Consider the following 21,953-nt stretch of genomic DNA (forward strand, 5'->3'; position numbering starts at 1 on the left):
ACAATCCTTACACAACCACTTCTCCTGTAGGTGAGCTCTTGCCATGCGGAGGTGGTGACCAGTGGTGCGGACTTCCCGCACCCAAAGATTTCGGACCCTCTTGCAGGCCCTGTGTACACTACTTTCTAATCGGCAATAACTAAGGCCGCCAAACGGTCTTCGACTTCTATACAAACATGAATAATACACATCAAACCAGAAAACCCAGGTACAAGCAGACCCAAACAGGCTCCGTCGCGCGGGTAGCGGGCGGCAGGCCCGACAACGAAAAATCCTCTACTACTCGCCCCGTGGTTCCGATCAGGCGGAACCTGTTGAACCACGAAAAATCAGCGAAGGTTCCCCTTCCCAGGACGAAGCCCTCTTCCCAGGCTACACTGCATTCGTTCTTCCCTCGGAAGAACGGTAGCCAAGGTGTGGCTAGCCAACCACACCAACCTGGTGATCATGTCCCGCACCAGGCCCAACCAACCATTACCACCCAAAAGGCCCAACCAAACACGACCAACAAAGCGAGGACCATCGGTCCTCCAAAACACCAACCATTACAACGGTCTGTCGCTACCAGTCCTAAAACCTTAGGGATTGATAGACTTAGCCAGATAAAAGTACTTCAGCTCAATATCTGTGGTTTAATACCTAAGATATTAGAGCTCACGAAACTCCTCCATGAGAGGGCAATAGATATCGCACTATTGCAGGAGACTCTTGTAGGCAAGAAACGAAGTAGCCACATCAGTGGCTATATGGCTTACAAATGTAAATGCGATGAGTGCCGTGGAGTTATCACATATGTAAGGAACGGCATGACAGTTTCTCAAAATTCTGGCCCTCAAAGCGGGCGAACCGACGCCATCTCGCTAGATATTTTCAAAGCTGGCAGAAAACTCACACAGCCCGCCAACCCTCCTACACACTGGCAACGGGTCTCTCTCGAGACCTGATTTAACACTAATCTCTGCTGACCTAGAGGGGAAAACCACAATTAAAGTGCTTGAGGATGTTGGAAGCGATCATAAACCCATAGAAATTACTATTGCCCTCTCAGAGGCCAGGGGTGTAGCCACTAAACGGCCCAAGAAATGGAGCTACACTAAGGCTGACTGGCCAGCATACGGGGCGGCTGTCGACTCCGCCCTGTCGAGTATCGTGATGGAGGAAGGGACAGTCGACACAAAATACGGCGAAGTCACTGCAGCGATTTTGGGTGCGGCTAGGAAGTATATCCCGCGGACCTATCCCGGCATAAGGCATAGACCCGCCTGGTCCCGAGAATTAGATCGAATAGTCAGGGCCAGGAAACGGGCGAGGCGCAGAGCACAAAAAAAGGGGACTCCTGAATGCCGCAGGGAGTTTAACGCATTATGCCGGAAGGCCAGCGAGGTGGCCCAACGTGTACGGGCGGACCACTGGAATGATGCCTGTGCCGGGCTGGATCTTCGGGATACTTCCAAAGCCTGGCGTCTTCTTCGTTATCTTGAGGCCAAAGATTCGGCGCGTACAGCCACCCCATTATTGTCACCCAGTGGGGATCGAGTGGCAAAAGATAAAAAAATGGCCGACTTGCTTAACAAATATTTCGCTTCGATAAGCAAGTCCGAAAAGAAGTCTGCCACGTCTATAGCCCTCAACAAGGAGCGTAAGAGACTCGAGAGGGAGTCGGATGGGTTGGAAGACCTGGACACGTGCAATGCGCCCTTCTGCCGTGCTGAGCTGGACAGAGCGATAGCTAAGTGTAAAAACAGAAAGGCTCCGGGGCCAGACAAGGTTACTCCTGAGATGGTAAAACATCTCGGGGGTATTGCGAAAGACAAACTCCTTGAGTTTGCGAATTGGACCTGGGTAGAGTCCAGACTACCCAGGGCCTGGCGATGTGCTACCATTGTTCCAATACTAAAAAAGGGCAAAGACGCGACTAACGTGGAGTCCTACAGACCCATATCCCTGACATCCACTATCGGCAAGATAGTAGAACGGATGGTCAGCGAGCGACTCGTGTGGGGCTTTAAGAGTGCCGGTATCCTAGCGCACGAGCAGGCTGGCTTTAGGGCAGGCTTGAGCCCGATCGACCAGGTCACGATATTCATGCAGGAGGTGGCCGACGGGTTCCAGAGGTCCGAGAGCACATACGCAGTTTTTATTGACCTAAAACAGGCTTATGACCGGGTGTGGAAGCAAGGGCTCTATTTTAAGCTTAGAGCCATGGGCGTACGCGGGCGGACCTACAACTGGATAAAACAGTTCCTAACGGAGAGGAAAACACGAACACAGTTCCAGTACTCTCTAAGTGGGGAAAACACCCCTATAAGAGGGTTACCCCAGGGATCCGCCCTCTCATGTATCCTTTTCACGGCCTATCTTAATGATTTGCCCAGCTCACTCCGGTGTCGCAAACTGCTATTTGCTGACGATATTGTCTTCTGGTCAACCGGGAAGAAAGCTGACCAACTTCAGGCAGCATTACAAGCCGACCTCCAAACCATCTCCTCGTATTGTTCAAAATGGCAGATTCAGATAAACGTTGCCGAAACGACCTGGAGCCTGTTCAGCCTAGGAATCGACATTCTTGGGGCCCCATTCGAGCTCCAACTCGGTGGGCTGCGACTCCAACGTGAAAACACGCCAAAATATCTAGAAGTCACACTAGATAGGAAGCTCTCAATGCACTTGCACATCCAGGATGTTGAACGAAAGGCCTCGGAGAAGTTGGGGTTACTCAGAAAGCTAGCCAGTACCAAGTGGGGCGCCCGAGCTGACACGCTCCGCACACTGTACACGGGGGCTGTCAGGTCCCAAATTGAGTACAGCCTGCCCGTGCAGGTGTACGCAAGCAAGACGGCCCTCGAATCACTCGATCGTGTACAGGCCCAGGCTCTCCGATTCATTTGCGGCACCTATAGAACGAGCCCAACTTCCGCTGCAGAAATTATGTCCAACGTGGCTCCTCTCAGCCTGAGGAGAGAGCGCGCCGTGCTAACTGCCCTGGAACGCTACAAAAGGGGCGAACCAGGGCTCCCGACCCACACTTTAGTCAGTCATTGGAGAGAAAAACATAGGATCAAACGGACCTCATTTATGCACTGCGCTACAAATTTGAGTGCACAAGCTGGCCTCTCCACTGACCGGGTCCCAATTAGACGGATAAGCACGTGCCCGCCCTGGAGGAGACAGTCCATCCCTCCCATAAATTTCCCTATAAATGGGTTGGAGGGGGCCACAAAAAGACACACACACCCGGACCTACTTCGAAAAATGGCATTGGAAACACTAAGACCTACCCGTCCGATGCCATATACTGCTACACAGACGGGTCGGTCATAAAGGACCCCGTAAGAGCTGGGTATGGGGCCTATATCTGTTACCCAGACCTGGACCCAGAAAAGCTGTCAGGCACATTTTGATGCTGAACTAACGGCGATTACGAATACCCTAAATCACGTGCTCCAAAAACTGCGCGAAAAGATAACCGTTGCGACAACCGTTGTAATGGTTACCGATTCCCAGTCCTGCCTCCAAGCCATGGCTGGCTTAGGGGGAAAGTCCAAATTGGTGGAAGAGGCATTAGGCGCCGCAAATAACATCCGCCTGCTTATTGGAGCTGTCATCGTTATGCAGTGGGTGCCCTCGCACTGCGGCGTGAGGGGCAATGCCGTGGCTGATGCTCTAGCACGAGAAGGAGCGCTGGCCGTGCCCGCTTTCGAATCGCCAAGTACGTTTCAACAGGCTACGACAGTAATACGAGAGTGGGTACATGAAAAGTGGTTGAAATCCTGGGATGACTCCAACACTGCCAGGGGAGTCTGGCAGCACATGCGTCGCCCAAATCGAGAGGACCCGTGGTGGAGGCTAAAAAGGTCGGAACAAACAACAATAGCGCAGTGGCGTACGGGACACTGCCCCATAGGTGCGTACTTCGCCCAGTTCCGGCCAAATTTTGATGCCCGTTGCCGACACTGCGGGGAATCAGAAGAGACGGTGGCGCACGTCTTGCAAGAGTGTCCGCAGCTCCGCGTGCTGCGGGAGGACGTATCTAGTGGTTTACTAAATTTGTATGGAAGCTACGAGGCACTACGCCAAACAGCAGAGTTCCTTACCAGGGCACTACGGGAGACCTAGGTCTCCCTGCCTTGTCACCAATTGGAGTTCATCTCAGTCTCTTATGTCAACATCCGACTTGTCTGGTCACTGATAGTGCGCACTTTCTTTCTGCACTATCTTGGATGGCGGTGCGCATTGCAAAGTCATAACAATATTTATACGCTCTAAATCTATATGAGCAATGAACTAACAACATGTACCATTGGCCCCATAATAAAATTGGCGTGTAAAAGTGCGTTGCCTAAACAGATTTAAACAAATCTAGTAAATTCTGTTCAACCTGGTCAACAGCTTACATTTAATTTAAGAAAGAGCATAGGAGATTACAAATACATTTTAAGTTTCCATTTCAAATATAGTAGTTTCTACTGAGATAATGTATGATATGTATCCTTAGTTTCTTGCCCCTCACCCTCACCACTTGATGCCCACCAGCACATGGCTAGCTACACCTCTGTAATGTTTAAAAAACAAATAAAAATGAAACAGCGTGGAGCAATCTATAAGCACGTGTTTAGAAATAAAACAACAACCAAATGCCACTTTTGAGCACCGATTATAACCATTTACTGATGTTCTTCATTTGAAAGGTTACAGTTTTAATAGGATTGAAGGGGGAGGGGGTTTCAGATCCCCTGACCAACCTCTATCAGCTCTACCCCTGCTGGTGCAGTTTTTTTTTTTTTTTTTTTTTTTTCAAAGAACGCTTTTAAGTACATATACTTGTACCACTTAAACCTCTTTTAAGTGGCATAAGAAAACATAATAAACATGAGACATTCATTTCATAATTGTGCCACATTGTGTCAAGTCACAGTCCCAAAGAGACGCCGAAGGTTTGAACTAAACCACAACGCCGACCACAATGCCGACCACAACGCCAGCTACAATGCAAAGCATCTCCATCCAATATATCACAACACTGTTTGTGCTTTGTCTTCTGACAGCTTCCGATGCTGGTAAGTTATCTGGATAATGTCCTCTCTTTATATATATATGGTAGGACATTGGGTGATACTCGCATAACATTGACCTTGACGCTAATAGTCCAGGCTGTCTTTGTGTGTTTTGGCACTTATATTTAAACATTTTTTATGACACTGCTAACCTAACTGCCGACCACTTTCTACCTATCCGTTCGTATATCTTTAGTCATTCATAGTATGTACAATTTTGTAAGGAGGCTCACGACGATTTGATGCACTGGTTGCCGGAGAGATGTAAACATTTTTGCTTGTTTTTACACATTGGCTTCTAGTGTCGTCGAGTAGAATAAATAGTATAAGGGAGATTTATCGTTTCCGGTATTAGAAATTTTGATACTTTGGATGTCTGAGTTAGTAAAAACTAGAAATAGATGAGACGGATGGTATCATGCTTCTAATCGATTCTTAGAGTCGGTAAGTCTTAAGCTTCATGTTAAGTCTACTACTTTGAATAAGTGAAATTAAATGATGTTTGTGTAATTACATAAAGTATAATGTGTATCCTCGCGTTTTATAATTTTTACTTGGAAATTACATGATTCTGTTTTGAAAAAAAATGAATTCTGTTTTTTTTTCTCACCTAAAAAAAAAGTCACCAGCATACTAATGGATATAATGTCATCATATTTAACTTATGAAACCATCGAAAACCATTGCAACAATGATGTATTTAATATTTACTTTTAACTAAGTCAAAGGCAAATGTCTTCGAATGATGCATGGATAACGAAGATTGCAGTTTTTGGCTTTGTAGAGCACACCCTACTGCAAGTAGACATTGAGTAACATGTAAAGTGGTTTTCGGCTTTAAAATTTTCATTGAAATAGTTTTTGGTCTGCGGGCCATTTAACTTTCCGACACACATACCGAATCAAATAAAAAAAAATCATTAAGTCCGGTTGAACCGATTCCTTTCGGCTTTTTGATGGGTAAAAGTTTCAAAGGGCCATAAAATACCGAGTCATGGGCAGAATATGACTAAGTTAGGATCAATGATATTGACAAGAAATTCCGTACCTGTGGCATTTTATGTCTGAAGGGATGTTTTCCATTTGCAACTTTATATGTGACAAAATAGGCCTATCCTCTATACACAACTGCGGTCACAGTTTGGTCATCTTTAATCACCAGAAGCTGTAGCACTTTCACTCTTCTTTCTACTACTGTTAAGTGCGCCATCTGCAATCCGGGACCCTTCTTTTATACTTTCTCTCCATCTGGATCTATCCAGTGCCTCATTTTGCCAACTGTGTCGATTTTTAAGAGCTGCATGTCGCGTTTGCATAAATCAGTATACCTTAAAAATGGAGGACCTGCTGCTCTCAGCCTACCATTAGATTACCATACAGTCTTGGTAACCAGATTAATACATTACCTAAAAACACCTTATTTTTTTACTTCCAGACCTAGTTATGAAAATCGAGCCTAAAGCTATACGCCCAGATTCCAATGAAAATCTGACAATATGCTGTTCAATAACTAACAACACGGTTGAGCACTTAAACAAACTCTCCCATCTGACACTGGCCCGTTTAAACAAAGACTTTGACCCCCTGGTATCTTTATACATTAATGACTCACGCACAGTAGAGCGTGCACCACTTTTAGACGCCGACCGCTGCACGATTACTTTCGGAAAAACTGACTTCTGCTTGACAGTGAAAAATGTCACCACCTATGAAGTCACCTACTACAGATGCGAGGCCCATGGTTATGACGCAAGTCACACGAAGCAAAAGATTAACTATAAACTTTTAGTTACAAAACTGCCAACGGAATTAATTAATGACCGAAGTAAAGGGCCAGGTATGAATAGCTCGACCTCTTTTAATCAAAGTGAATCTGAAAGAGTCAAAGAGTACAAACATCAAGAAAGCGAAAGTTGTGTATTTTTTTCTGTCTTTGAAGCAGGTTAGTAATATTTTACAATAGTTTGTTCTTCTTTTCCGTCAAATTGAATTTAGTGTACCTGTTAACTAAATAACATAGACAAAGATATAGACAAGACAGCCAAAATATATCCTGCAAATAAACATTATCCACTGCTAACAGTTTATCTCGATGAGTGCTTGTTTTTGGATTATAGTTTTTCTTTCTTTTGGGCTAAATTAATTATTATTCCTTAGCTAAACAAACATTTAAAAAAAATAATATCGTAAGTAAAACAGAACCTATATAACATGGTATTTTACAACATATTCTATGCCGTATCAACGGGAGGTCGTGTGAAACACCGAAGTATTTGGGCGCCAAAATGGGTAGCGATACTTAGCCTAAATATATATTCCTATCGTTACGTTTGTTAACTTTGCTTATCCTGTAATGTATGTTTCGTATTGCTTACTGGTGACTATGTCTCCTTCAATTTCCTACACCCGTGATGCCCAAAATACGGCCCGTGGGACAAATCCGGCCCGCGACGTTGTTCTATCCGGCCAGATGAAACGTCGGCACAAAAGTAGAATATCGCCCCCCCCCCCAAAAAAAAAAGAAAAAAAGAATAAAAATGTGAGGACTCTCAACTTTTCTCCGACGGATTGGTACCATGACCTTTAACACTTTGTTGTAAACTCTACCACGAAAAGTAAACAGATATTTTTTTTTTATGGACCATGATAATAAGCCAACTATTTGTTTTGTAAAGAAAGTGTGGCTGTTTAAAAAAAAAAAAACAATATATAAACGCATTTTTTAAATAAATATGGCGGCATTGATGGGTATATTTTCCAAAAAGAGATAATTAAATGAGTCGGTGGTCAAGCTAGCTACAACGTTTCTTACGTTTTAAGTGAGAAATGAAGCCCTTTTTCGACGCGTAATAAAAAGATGAAATTAAAATATCCCATAAATTAATGTAAGAGCTAGATCCACGGGTTTCTTATAAAATTAGTTCAGGTAATTTTATTTCGTTTTTGTACCTTTTCGGTCATGTGGCCGGCGACACGACTGTTGGAAATTAAAATGGTCCGAAGGTCGAATTAGGTTGGGCATCATTGGCTTACACTATTTAGATATTGGAAACCACGCGGTTCGGAAGCCAAGCTCTTTATCACTAGTCCACCCAGTAACATACATTGAAATAATCTAACTTAAACTAATATTGGTACATGGAAGTATTCAATAATTGTATTTTACTGACATTTCTTTTATTCCATAAAGGACCCAGAGTACATTCACAATTAATGGGAGATAACAAAAGTATTTCCGGTTCGAGGAGATTAGACGATGACAATGCAGCGCTTAGAGTGTCACTTCTATGGTCCGTCATTTTAAACAGAGAAGAACTTATAGCTTCAAAAAGAACATGTATTGATCAAATGATGTATTTCTTGGGACAGTTCAATCAATCATTGTTTGGAGTTGACCATGTCTCCAGTTTAGATTTTAATTCATCATCAGCAACAAAACCTGATCAACATGCATGCACTTCCAATGAAAGCCAACATTCTTTCTTTGGTATAATAGGATCAAAGCTAGATATGAGATTGGTATGTGCTTTCAACTTGGATAAGATTTATGTCTTTTTTTCAGCCATTTTGTCCCCGTTTGAGATAGGTCTAAAACTCTCTACATATAAGAGCAAAAATAGCATCGAGAATGTTCTAAATGACTTGTTGCTATGTGTAGAAAATCTAAAATCGGAATCTTTAGATATATATTTCCAAGATAAAATTTTGAATACATTAAACTCAGTAATGATTTTAAATGAACAAAGAAATTCTGAAACGCAAAGTGTTTATGTGAATGTAACATTAATATCTAAAGATAGGTATTGTAGCTTAGACTATAATACGACCAAGAATTCCTCTTTAGAAAATGATACATCAACAGAACAAATGCAATTGATAATAGAGCTATTCAAAAGTTTTCTAACTAAAATTTATTCTGAAAATATACGAAGTGAGAAAGAATTACTCACAGTCTTATTAAAGTTAAAAGATGATCACATCCTCACTAAGCAAACCGTTATTGAACTTTTAAATACAACGGAATACAAATTAAAAGGTGAACTAATGGAAACTTATACTTTTAACAAAATTCATGTACAAACGTTAAGAAATTTTAGCGCCCTAAAGAAATCTGTTCAAGAATTAAATAATTCCTTGCAAGAAAACGCACAAAAACATTTAACTCGAATATCAGCGACAGACAATTTTACACAGCAGTTTAAACAAGATTTAGAAAATTTGAGTGACAAAACTTTTGATATGATATCAAAAATTAAAAACCAAACCAAAAATTATGATCTGCTTCAGCAAGAATTAAATTTCAAAACAGAAAACATCGAGAAACACACTGATAATGTAAATTTAACCCATCTAAGTGACTTTTTAGATCTTTATAAATTGCTCCAACTTTTGATGAACGATATTGATGGTTTAAAAGAAAATGTTCCCGACGAATTATTCAAAACTAAAGAAAGAATAGACAACCTAAAGCAGCACCTAGAGGTAGTCAATATTGTCAGAGAAACCATTCAATATGACTTAAGAAACGTGAATGTTACTATACGCGCAGAATTGACGCAGCTCTCTGCAATATCTCAAAACTTAAAAGAAGATTTTATCAAGTTTGTTAACGATTTAAAAAGTCACAGAAATCACAGAACATGACATCAGAAATATAAATGTAACTATTCTACAAAATTTGACAACACTTTCTAAATCGTCTGAAAATTTAAAAAAAGATTTTATACAATTTGTTAAAGATTTTGACATTTACTCAAATCGTTCTTTTCTTGAAAATACGCAACTTAAAGATAGAATAGACAACCAGGAAGAGCTTTTAAAAGAGTTAGATTCTGACAGCAAAAGCTTGGAACATGACATCAGAAATATAAATGTAACTATTCTACAAAATTTGACAACACTTTCAGAATCGACTCAAAATATAAAGAAAGATTTTATAAAATTTGTTAATAATTTTGACAGTCACAGAAATCGTGTTTCCGTCGAAATGTCAGAAATTGAAGACCAAACAGACAATCATGATCGAACATTAAAACTGCTTATCTCTGGTAGTAGAACCGTCGAAAAGGAAATTAAAACTTTAAATTTAACACTACGAGATAATTTTAAAAAGCTTTCTTACGAGACTAAAAATTTTAAAATTGATTTTACCAATTATGTCAAAACATCAGAAATTGATAATCTCAAAAAGGTGTATAAACAAGCCCACAATGATATATTATCCATGAACCAAACTTTGAAAAATACTACAGACTCTTTAAAAATAAAGTATGAGAAAGAGTTTGATAATTACAAGAAAATATTTGAAAATGCTAAGAAAGAAATCGACGATACATTAAGGTATAAGACATCAACTATTCAAAGTCAGGTCGACAATCTAGTCCAAATGAATAAGGAGCTAACGAATGAGAATAAGAAGTTAAAACAATTATATAACCAACTAGAGGGCGAGATAAGATACGCGCAAAATATTAGGAAAGCCTTAAGAAGTTCAGCAAATAATCTTTTCCATGTGTCCAGCTCACACTATGAGCGCAGATATTATCTGTATAAATCTAAAGAAATCAATAACTTTAGAATTGCCCAGATTGTGTGTCATGTATTCGGGGGCTATCTGGCAGAGATGGACGACTGGAGTGAATTTAAATTCGTGAAAACTTTTCTTTCTTCGCATGACTCCTGCGCCTCGAAAACATCTATTATGATAGGAGGCACCGACGAAGACCAGGAAGGTCGCTGGGTGCACATGTCTAGTGGAACTCCTGTTGTACAATTATTTTGGGGAACTAGTGAGCCTGGAGGGGGCAGAGAAGAGAATTGCCTGGCCATCAAGGAGTGTCGTGATCTACACGATTACCCTTGCTATCCCAAGAAGTATTATGTTAAGACATTTTTATGCGAAGTTCCGAATACATAATTGTTCTATTAATTGTCAATTATAAATTCTTCGGTGTAAATGCCACAATAATATATGTTCAGATCCTGTAAAATAAAATAAATGCATACATAATTCAATTTTTAATGAAGTGAACCTTCGTAAATTTTAATAAAATGACAAAGCAGACGTTTATTTTGGAAATGTTCATCTCGATAGGATAATAATGAATAGCAAGGTTACAAAGAAAGTTTGTTTTCACTAAAAATCAGAGGTGGCCCCCGTCGGATCCCTATCGGATTCGCCAATTGGCAAGGGATATTCAAGACGTGATTTGTTTTGATTGTCAAAAATATTTTTTTTTCTGTAAAATATTTTACATATTTCGGATGTTCCTTCAAGGTAATAGATATTCTACTTCCTAGTATAAACATCCCGCATAACTTAACAAGGTTACAAAGACAGTTTGTATGAAACACAAACTCAAAATCGGCCCCCGAAGTTGAAATTCAAAAGTCTTCACAGGATTCTAACACGGGACTTCCAGTTTCAAGTGCTTTACCCCTCAGCCACAGCATCTCCATATATTCATTTAGCGTACACTTTTATTTTTTAAAATAACAACTTTTAACCTTATCCATACATACAAAATAGCATGTTATATTGTAATAAAGAGAAACTAAAAAAGATTTATTCTTCTAACAAAATTAGATAAATTGGCAACACGAAAAAATTCTTGAACTTCTTTAAGCTACAATTGTGTACAGATGACAAGACTTTAACCTCGCAAATAAAAATTAATATCTCCATTCTCATTTGTCATACAAACTAGACATTGATCTAGCAAGATCTAGATATTGTTTTAGATCTAAATCTAGATTCAAGATCTAATTCTCTAAATCTATATCTAGAGTTCGATCTAAGTCTATATCTAGATTTAAGTCTAGATCTAAATCTAGATATAGATATTATAAGTCTAGATCTAGATATAGAATCTTGGTATAGAATCTACTATATCTAGACTAGAACTCGTATTATAAATATATGTAGATCATAGCTCTATTAAGTCTTACTTAGACTGTCAAGTGTAGGCCCATATAATGAGTATACGTCAAAATCTGCGCGCTAGAAAAGTAGTTCGTTATTTTTAAAATTCTTAAAAAAAAATGACATTTGAATCAGTATTCTATTCAATGAGTTAGTTAATAAATGGAAAATGTATTTGATAATGATTCATCGACACATTTACCATTGTGAGCTTAGATGCAAATGTTTAGCACCAATGCGCGAATCTATGAATGAATCTTAATTTATTAATGAAGAAGTCGGTGACATTTTTTAAAAAAGTTATCTCCTCTAACGTTTTTCATTGAAAAATGATGTAATTTTAAAAAAATCTGCTTGCATATATAATTTAAAAAATAATATGGCTCATTTTTGGAAAAGAAAAAAGTAGCAGTTGCATCAGAACTTTGAATGATCTAAAATGTCATAATGCCCGATTTTCATTTTCTTTTCTAGTTTCTGAGATCTAAACGGGACGGACAGACGGACAGATACGTCACACAAAACAAACAGCTTCTTTTCCCCTTTCGGAGGCCGGTAATAAAAAAAACAACAAATTAATAGCCTATTATTGATAAAGAGATATATTTCACTTTACGGCATGACAACTACCGGATATTCACAATATGTCAGACAGCGATTTTAGATCATCTTTTGGCATTGAATTGCAATAAAAAAAAAAGAACAGGTATCGAGCTTGTACTTCGGCAACGTCTGCTCGAGGTCCCAGCACAGTTACCAACATAACTATAAGCATTTTCTTTTAAATGGATGGAACTAGAATCAGGTTGTAGATCTACCTAAACTAAACTTCTGATTTAGCAATCTTGAGATCTATATGCACTAGATCAGTGTTTCTCAAACTTTTGACCTATGTGTACCCCTTTTATAATTTTTGTAACGCTGAGTACCCCTAGACCCCACTCAACTTTCTGGATTTTATGTTGTGTTAATTTTAACTGTTTAAATCAAGGAATTAGTTGGTTCTTTAGCTCATTTGCTTACTGTCCAAATGCTCTGTTATGTATTTCAGAAAATCATCTTTAATTTAGTAGCCGAATATTTATTATAAATTCATGAAGAGATTGAAACGAGACTTTTTTCCATTACCAACTTTCATTTAAAATCAATTTAGTTGTGCAATAGCAGCGTTACCGTCAGGCCATGAGTTTTCTTTACCTTGTAGCGATAAGTTGAGACAGTTTAAATTAGAGAATATATCTGCTATATATTCTATTTAACAAATCTATTTCTAGTCATGCTAACATTTTCTCAGCTCAGATCTATAAATAAGAAAACATTGAAGTTCATACGTTTAATCATCGATTTAGAATGACCCACAGAGAATGCTAACAAACTTCATGGAAAAGAATCTGTAATGACTACACACATACACATACTTGTAAAAAAAAGTCATGTAATTAACAACTTTCAAGCTTTCATCCAGAATTTTCTATAGATCGATGGACATTTTACGTGCTGCCTGTGTGTTTGCAACATTGTGTGGATATGACATTTAGGACAACGTTGTGTGGATGTGAGCTGGCGCTTCTAGATCTAATTTTTGACCTAATTTTATCTTTATTTTAATTTGTAATTTATATAGGCCAGGGCTATGATGTTTGTAATTTAGTGTCTTTTTAGTTTATATAGTTCAGTGCTGAGTATATTGTAATTTCCGCTATTTATAACTTTCTGCTAGTTTTAGTCTTTTTCTGTTATTTGTGTTTTACTCCTAGAGGAAAAGTAGTTTTTAAAATAGTTAATTAGTCTTAGAGCTGTGGATGTTTTTTCCTATTTTTTTGTCCCTGGTTAGTTCTGCTTATTTTTGTTTTTGACATTAGTGTTGGATTGGTTGTTATTTTTAAATTTCAGTTTATGTGCAGGTCTGTAAACGGTATAGAGCCCCCATATAAGTTTAGAATGCAAATAACTTTTTATCTTCCTTTTTGTATTTTTGTAGGATTTAATTTTTAAGATTCTCTTTTTAATGCTGTTTAATTTAGTATAAACTGTTGTGTAGTCCGTGTCAGTAGAAATTTGCTAGATTTTATTGTTGTGTACGGCTAGGTACAAATTAGGGAAATCGGTAGTCCAGTTTAACTTTAGGTAATTAGCGTGACGTCATGCTCTCCGATATGTTCGCGCTGACCAGTTATAGCTAGCTACGGAACCACGTTAAGCTCTCTTTTGTCTTGACCAGTGGTCAGTGCGGACAGTGGTACCTGTATTAAATTATTTTAGTGTGGTGTAATTTCAGCTGGGACCGCCTGTAAGTTGGAAAATGTTTTTATTTTTACTCTCTTTAGTTTGTATTTGTATTGATTGTTCCTACATCTACTGTTATAGTCTAGATGTAGACTGATTAGAGTAGTGGCGTCACTGGCTAGTTAATTAGCCAGGATTACCTCTGATGGAACCGGAAGTTCCGTAGACTTGGGTAGCGTCACCCCCTTGCCTTAATGATCCCCTTATTGTTTTTCTATACTATGTCTATTTGAAATATTTTATTATCTTTTTGTTTCTAAAAGTATTTTTATTAATATTATAATATTGTTAGGATAATGGCTTTAACAAACAAGTTGGCAGGTTCCTAATTTTAATTTTTTAATGTAAAAGATGGCTGCGTCCTACCCAATGCTCCATAATGTAGGTAGTTCGATATCCGCGTATAAACACCGGAAGTAGTATTACATTTTTTCATATACAAACTGCATAGGTCCAAAACTATTATATTTTGAATTTCATAGTAAAATTAAATTTTGCTATTTTTTTGTACGAAATTTGTGCTCATTGTGACCTGAAATGTTTATATTTTTAAAAGGCATGTTCCGATTATTCCAGTGTTGGTTTGTTTTTATTTGGTTGAAGATCAAACAACTGCATATTTTGTTTTTATGTTTGTCCATTGAATTAATCCAGGTGCCAAACTTTAAAAAAAGAGGCATTTAGGCGTTTGCTTAAAAATGCTTAATTGATAAGTTAGAACCATATTTTCGACCTAATTTAATTAAAAAAAAGACTTACAGTGAAGTCCTCTCGATTCACTCAAATTTGTGCCCAATTATCGATAGTTGACATTTTTAGCACTGAACACTATATTTTAAAACAGAGTTGGCAAAAAAAAAAACAACTATCCATGAAAAAAGAGATTTGTTAGAACATAAATACAGCCATCACTGACAGTACATATTTAAATCCATCTCAATCGGCCCCCTATTTATAACCATCTATGATTTGAGTAATTTATTTTAAAAGCATTTGATTTATCTACATACAAAATTAATTATTTTTTCATAAGGTTAAATATTTTTTAAAATTATTCCAATTCAATATGAATTGATATTATCTAATAAGGTAGTTGTGTAAAATTAAAAAAAAAAATTCTTAGTTATCGTTTAAATAAGTTTGTACCATTAGTAATATTCATAGAATTTAAGCTTTGTTTGCATCACATAATTATCAACTACTCTAAGTTATTATTATTTCACTTTACTTTTTTTTACTACTATTAATTTTAAGTTTTTTTTTATTAAAAATATTATATAGCTATTATATTAATATATAGATAAAGTATTAGAAATTTGGAATTAAATTTGTTTTTCACATTTAGTTGGAACATCAAGGACACTTTACCCACCATTAAAAATGCTAGATGCACCATATTTTCTATTTAACTATTTGATTAATGCTTTTGGTTGTCCTGTAATAAATTATCAAACCATGATTAGTAAACTCCACTCAATATTTAAATCAAACTATACCTCAGTCTACACTGGACATATTAATGTGACAGTTTCTCATTAATAAGGGATTTATCAGACCCATCAGTGGGTATAAAAACAATGTTCTTCACTATACAATGATTGGGCTGAAAGAATCTTAGGTTTCTTAAATTATTATCATGAAAAACACCAATTGCTAAAAGGCTATTTTTAGATGGTAAGACAAAAGTCAAGGGCAACAACGCTTGCATTATCTTTGCACTAAAAAAGAGATGAGCAAGAGACACATTTTCTTTTTGTTTATCAAGAAAAAGATGTGGGGAAATTATTATGGATTAATTAATTGAGAGAGGACAGATGAGCAAGAAATGAAATGACAAATGAAATAAAAGCTGCTTTGAAAGACATAGGTGTGCTTATTCTTTAACACATGTTTTGATCATAGAAAATATATTGTTTACAAAAGCAAATAATCTAAGAATCTGTGAGATTCACGATATCCCACTCGAGAAATTATGAAAATAAGAATGATGCTGAGATTATACTTGTTCTTTCATTGTGATAGTATTTTACATTTCCTTAAGTGTTTTTTAAATTTTATTTGATTGATTTGCTGATGTGTAAGTGATAATAAGTATGCTATTTTATTTCCAAAAAAACAACATTTTTTGTAATAAAAAAATCTATTTTGATAAATAAAATAGAATATCTAGACATTTTTTCTTATATAAAATCATGCATAATATTAATATTTAGAATGCATGATACCAATTATGTTCTTCATTAACGTGTAATGCAGATTTGATATAGATGTAAAAATTATTTACTTCATGTATAAAAAATTACTTAAAATCAAAGTATTACTTTTTCAATTTTTTAAATAATAATCTCAGCATAATAATTAGTTCATACTTTAAAAGTATAGGTACCAGGCACTTAACTAAAATTATTTTTTTCTCTTTTAAGATTTAAATCTTTCAAAATGAATTTTTAACAAACATAAGTACTTTTTCAATTACAAATAGTGTTTTACTATATATTCCTTAAGAGTACACTTTAAATAATAATTATTAATCCTATCAATACATTCAAAATTAATTCATGTTACACTGTTTCACGCAATAAAGAGAAACTCAAAACAAAATGAAAAAAAAAAATGAGGTTCATTCTTGTTACAAAATTAGCTCAATTGGCAGCACAATCAAAAAATACTCTTGACCTATTTCCCAGTTTGATTCAACTTCCGGTAGTGAACAGAAATGACATGGATCTCAAAAATCTAAACTTTTCCCCTCTCAAATAAAAATTAATATCTCCCCTTCCACTTGTCATACAATGGTAAATTTAGTATGGTTGTAAATATTTTTCAAGCCCTTTTCAACCATATAGGTTTTATTAGTATATTGTGAGTTTGAATTTTTTTTATCGAACTACCTACATAATGGCAGTTTGTTGAGTCTAGACCTAGATTTATGTTTTATTGTAGTCTAGCCTGACCTGTGTTGGCTTAGACTTTGATTTGAGTATGTATGGCTTTTATTAGCTACATGCAGGTAATTGTATTTACCTCATGCATTTAAGTATGTGTATGTGCTAGACTAGGTCAAGTTCATTATTATTTTTTTATGTTTATATTTGTAACTGCAGGCTATAATTCCTGCCTAACTGCTTTTACTGCTGTAGAGCTGCCGTTATTGTTGCTGTAGTTCTGCCTAACTGCTTTTACTGCTGCCATAGCTGCCGTAGTAATTATTGCTGTTGCTAGTAGCTTACTGTTGTAGTTCTGCCAAATAGCTGCTTTATTTGTTAGGTTCAGTTAAGTAGGGTTGATTAATCGTTTAGTAGTGTGTATATTTATTTTATTACTGTTTTTTTTGTATCATGTAAATAAAGTGTATATACGTTTGTTTTGTAACATTAGTTGGTTGTTTTACTTTTAGTTAGCTAGATAAGTTTAGTACCAGTTTAATTGTGCTGTCTGGTTGCTTAGGCGACTCTAGCCCCTTGGTCGCTGACCAAGGTGCACAGATTGGGCCCACCCAGTAGAGCTAAATGTTGAGTAGCAGATAAAAAAAAGGCCTCACTCAGTAGCACGACCCTGACCTGCTCACATGGATATGACATTTAGGACAACATTGTGTGGATATGACATTTAGGATAACATTGTGTGGATATGACATTTAGGACAACATTGTGTGGATATGACATTTAGGACAACATTGTGTGGATATAAGATTTGAGGCAACATTGTGTGGATATGACACTTAAGGCAACATTGTGTGGATATGACATTTAAGACAACATTGTGTGGATATGACATTTAAGGCAACATTGTGTGGATATGACATTTAAGGCAACATTGTGTGGATATGAGATTTAAGGCAACATTGTGTGGATATGAGATTTAAGGCAACATTGTGTGGATATGACATTTAAGGCAACATTTTGAAATCATAAAACAAGTCCTTTAATTATTACTACCATACAATTTTCTCCATCTTTGCTTTTTCCAACACATCTATTCCAATCAATGTTTTTCTTTTACATATTTTTTTTCATATCATTAAAGATATATTCTCTTGTTGTGTGAACTAATAAAGGCTGGCAAAGTAAAAATTCGTCATGAATTTCTTCATTTTTTGTGTATCTAACAAACGCCATAAATTTGCTAATTTCGCAATTTCAACACCCTTTAATTTAGCCCTACAGACATGATCTACAGTATTAGAGAGTGACCATTCGTGGCGATCCTGATCTTTTAAAGCCACACATATGGAAATGAAACGTATATTTTAGAACACGTAATAAATGACCATCCACTCGTGACCTCCGAAGGCGCCGATCCACTCCACATGGCCAAGCTTAAAAAAACAACAAAAAAACAAACAACAAACTGTTTATTGCCATTTTTTATTACTTAGACTTAGATCCTCCTGCGCCGATCGGGTTTTGGGCGGTAAGCTGTCTCCACAAAGATTTGTTACTAACAATGGACTATGTCCGAAGCAGTGGCGTTGCTAGGGTATATGATGCCCAGTACATCAGCTCGTGATGATGCCCCCCCCCCCACTAAAAAAAAAAGAAAGAAAACTGAGAAAAGTGTTGTTTTTTTAATACTAATGTGTATTCATTAACATGTATTGCTACTTTGCAAAATAAAATTAATTTAACAAATAAGATACTAGGAAATAATCTTAATTGCTTTCTTGGTCACAAAGCTAGCAATAAATTTATCGAAATCTTTTTTTTTTTTACATCAATTGCCAAATTGCTGAGTGGCATTTTTTTCAGCGTTGTTCGCAATCAATTTGATCTGAGAATTCAAAAGTTGGGATGACGACAAAATTCATTTTTCTTATCACTTCATCATATTGCTCATGTCGGATGACTTCTTGAATTAACAATAATAAATAATAATAAATTTCCACCCGTAGCTCTTTCATGTGTGTTACTACAGAATCTTCAACTTTTTTCGTCTCCAGATCTGTGCACATGCTTTCGGCAAAGGTAAAACTGGATTCAGCAATGTCGTCCCGATTATTAGCTAAGAATGTTTCTAATGTTTATGGTTAAAGGGCGTAGTCTCGAATTGACAATCCATGTTTTTGAAGGTAGAATTACGTGTCCATTATTTTAGTTAAAACAGCGACCAAAACCCCAAGATGAGAAAATAAATGTAAGTAACAAATCGCCTTCTTCAGATCTACTAGAAGATTTTTCATCGATACTAGTCAATGTCTCTAGAGTTTCTAAAATTTTTGAAAATTAGACCATAACCATCTTAAAGGCTTCTCATCTGGCGCTGAAGTGGGTTTTAACCAAGCGCTTTAGGCTGGTTCCGGTTATTTAGTTGAGTAGGTCCTAGGGGTGTGCTGAAGTTAAGTCACGCTACTGCACGAAAGTCGTTGCATAAAAAGTCCACTTTAAAAAATGTGGTGATACTTACATACAAAGTGCATTCATGGGCGTCCTGGGATTCTGAGTAGACAAATTCTAGCCACTTTTTTGTACTATTAGATCAATTAAGATCTAAGTAGCAACTGAACAAGTAGTGCTCCAACTGGTGACTGAAATACCGTTATAGTAGACTATCATTGATGGCTGACCATTCACGTGCACCCCTCTGAATTCTGGGTAGCCAAATTTTAGTCAGTTTTTTACACCTTCAAATCAACTAACTTCTGCTAGGAAGCAACTTAACATGTAGAGCTTCCAATAAAATAAAGTTAATAAGGATAAGTTATTGTTGTAATAAACTGTAACAAGTTAATCTGTAGTTAATATCCGACCATGTACGCTTGCTATTCAATATTCTATAGCACGTTAGTCCTAATGATTAGTTTTCATTTGCATAAAATTAATAGTTATCATTATATTTAGAAAAGACCGAGAATATGATAATAGCATTTTTTATGTTTTGGAGTAAAAACATTGTCAGATGTCTTTTGATTTGATATAGGCCTATATGAAAGTTTCTTTGATCAAGATTTAAGAGTACAGTGATCTTGGTAAATGTATTTACGTCGTGTAGAGTTGCGGTCAGTGTTAGCGCTTAATAAAATAAAATAGTAGGTTAAACAAGTCCACCAGTTTACGATAGAAAAGATCTAAGAAAGCTCTTCATATGCCATCTTCTGAGTGCAATTGTTGATTTGTATCAACGAAGCATTGGCAAAACAAAATATACGAGCAGTAGCTGCATTAATTGACTGCATTTTCTTGGTATTTCGTTAATAAAATGCAGATATCCCAGGCAATGAACAGATGTGTTTGAGTGGTGGATTTGTTGATGGAGATTGTACTCGATTAGAATTCGTTGGTTTTGCCATTGTTGTTTAGAGAGTCGCACTGCCTGTGTCAAACTTCATTGTCAGCGAATACATTATGTATATTTTTCACATGGACAAACTACTCGTCTAAGGCTATGATGGCTGTACGTGAAGGCAGGGGCGTAGCTAGGAATTTTCCATCGTTTGGGGGCCCAAGGGGCTTGATCTTTTTTTTTTTGGGGTGGGGGAGGGCTACTTTTTGCGTAATAATTAATTTCTAATGTAAAAAACACTTGTGTGTTGAAAGGCCACGTCATCGTTTCAACAACAACCTGGTCAACTGGAGAAAGAGAAAGCGGCGGCCGAAGAAAAGTGTGCGGATGGCTTCGTGGGGAACACGCTTCTTGACGTCTGTGACTGCCACCTGAACTGTCAAACCTCTACTGCACAGTTTCTTTTCGGGACGAAAAGTGCTAAGAAGGGGACAATGTTATAACCCAGCCATGCACACCACCATCCAAGATAGTGCAGAAGGTTTGCATTATTAGTGACAAGACTAAGTCGGATGTTTAGAAGAGAGAGAGAGAGAACGATTTCCACCCAAGTCTAGAGCTGATGTAAAGATGCTGTGCTCAAGACATGTTGTTCTACATGTATTTGTGATGTCCTGTAAATAAACATCTATGTCTCGTTGAGTTTGCCTCCCTTCAGTTATTACAATATCATTCCTTTTTTAAAAGCGAGTCACATAACGAGGCTTAATAAGCGTTACTATACCGAGTTCTTTTAGGATTTCATGTAAAGAATTATTTCCATATGACGTTAAAGGAAAAATAAAGACACAACGTCACATGGCCTAGAATAAAAAACGCCTACATCAATACGAGCCATTTATCGAGTGTTCATAGACATTGGTGCACCGAGTGCGTTCATTTAGCATTTCATTTAAAGAATTCATTCTTATGACGTCAAAAGAAAAAAACAACGGCCTAGCTAGACTAAAAATCTTCTTATGGAAATTGAATGTAATATATTTTAGAAGAGCCAACAAACATTCGTTGGCGTTGATTTGTTTTGCACAAAAAAAATCCGGAACAATCAATTTTATATACTTAAAACTATTGAGATGTTACGGGAGAAACATTTAAGGGTAAATCAGATTTTCAATAGCTTTTAGAGTTTTTTTTTTATCTAAACTTGACGGACAGACCTACCGACAGAAAAAACGCACAAAAATATTCTGATGGGGGCACTTAACAAAAAAATAATAAAATCTGATTATTTTTAAAATTTTGAGGGAACTGACAGCACCATGTTCTGTAGATACTTGTCACGCTACTGCACGAAAGTCGCTGCATAAAATGTCCATTGTTAAAAATATGCGTGATATTTACATACAAAGTGCATTCTTAATCTTTATAAACAAACAAAAATCTTTTCTTTTAATTTTAACAGCTAGTTGACC

At 36.9% G+C, this 21,953-nt stretch overlaps 2 protein-coding genes across 2 annotated transcripts in view; both read left to right on the plus strand.

Moving 5' to 3' along the window:
* Positions 1–4,872: 4,872 nt before the first annotated feature.
* The window catches only part of LOC106059282 (uncharacterized), a 69,652-nt gene continuing 52,571 nt past the window's right edge, over positions 4,873–21,953 (plus strand). Inside the window, exon 1 of the mRNA XM_056003880.1 lies at positions 4,873–5,057. Within this exon, the coding sequence (XP_055859855.1) occupies positions 4,964–5,057 (94 nt within the window). The 5' untranslated portion in view covers positions 4,873–4,963. The remainder of the gene's footprint in view (positions 5,058–21,953) is intronic.
* On the plus strand, positions 9,697–17,634 carry LOC106059283 (low affinity immunoglobulin epsilon Fc receptor-like). Its single transcript, XM_013216856.2, has one exon. It carries the CDS (start codon positions 10,042–10,044, stop codon positions 10,969–10,971), a length of 930 nt encoding a protein of 309 aa, XP_013072310.2. The 5' UTR covers positions 9,697–10,041; the 3' UTR covers positions 10,972–17,634.

This window comes from Biomphalaria glabrata, chromosome 11 (assembly GCF_947242115.1).
Source record: "Biomphalaria glabrata chromosome 11, xgBioGlab47.1, whole genome shotgun sequence".
NCBI lineage: Eukaryota > Metazoa > Mollusca > Gastropoda > Planorbidae > Biomphalaria > Biomphalaria glabrata.

Excerpts from the sequence above, each read along its gene's own strand:
- LOC106059283 (XM_013216856.2), top strand. The coding sequence starts at position 10,042 with ATGTCAGAAATTGAAGACCAAACAGACAATCATGATCGAACATTAAAA.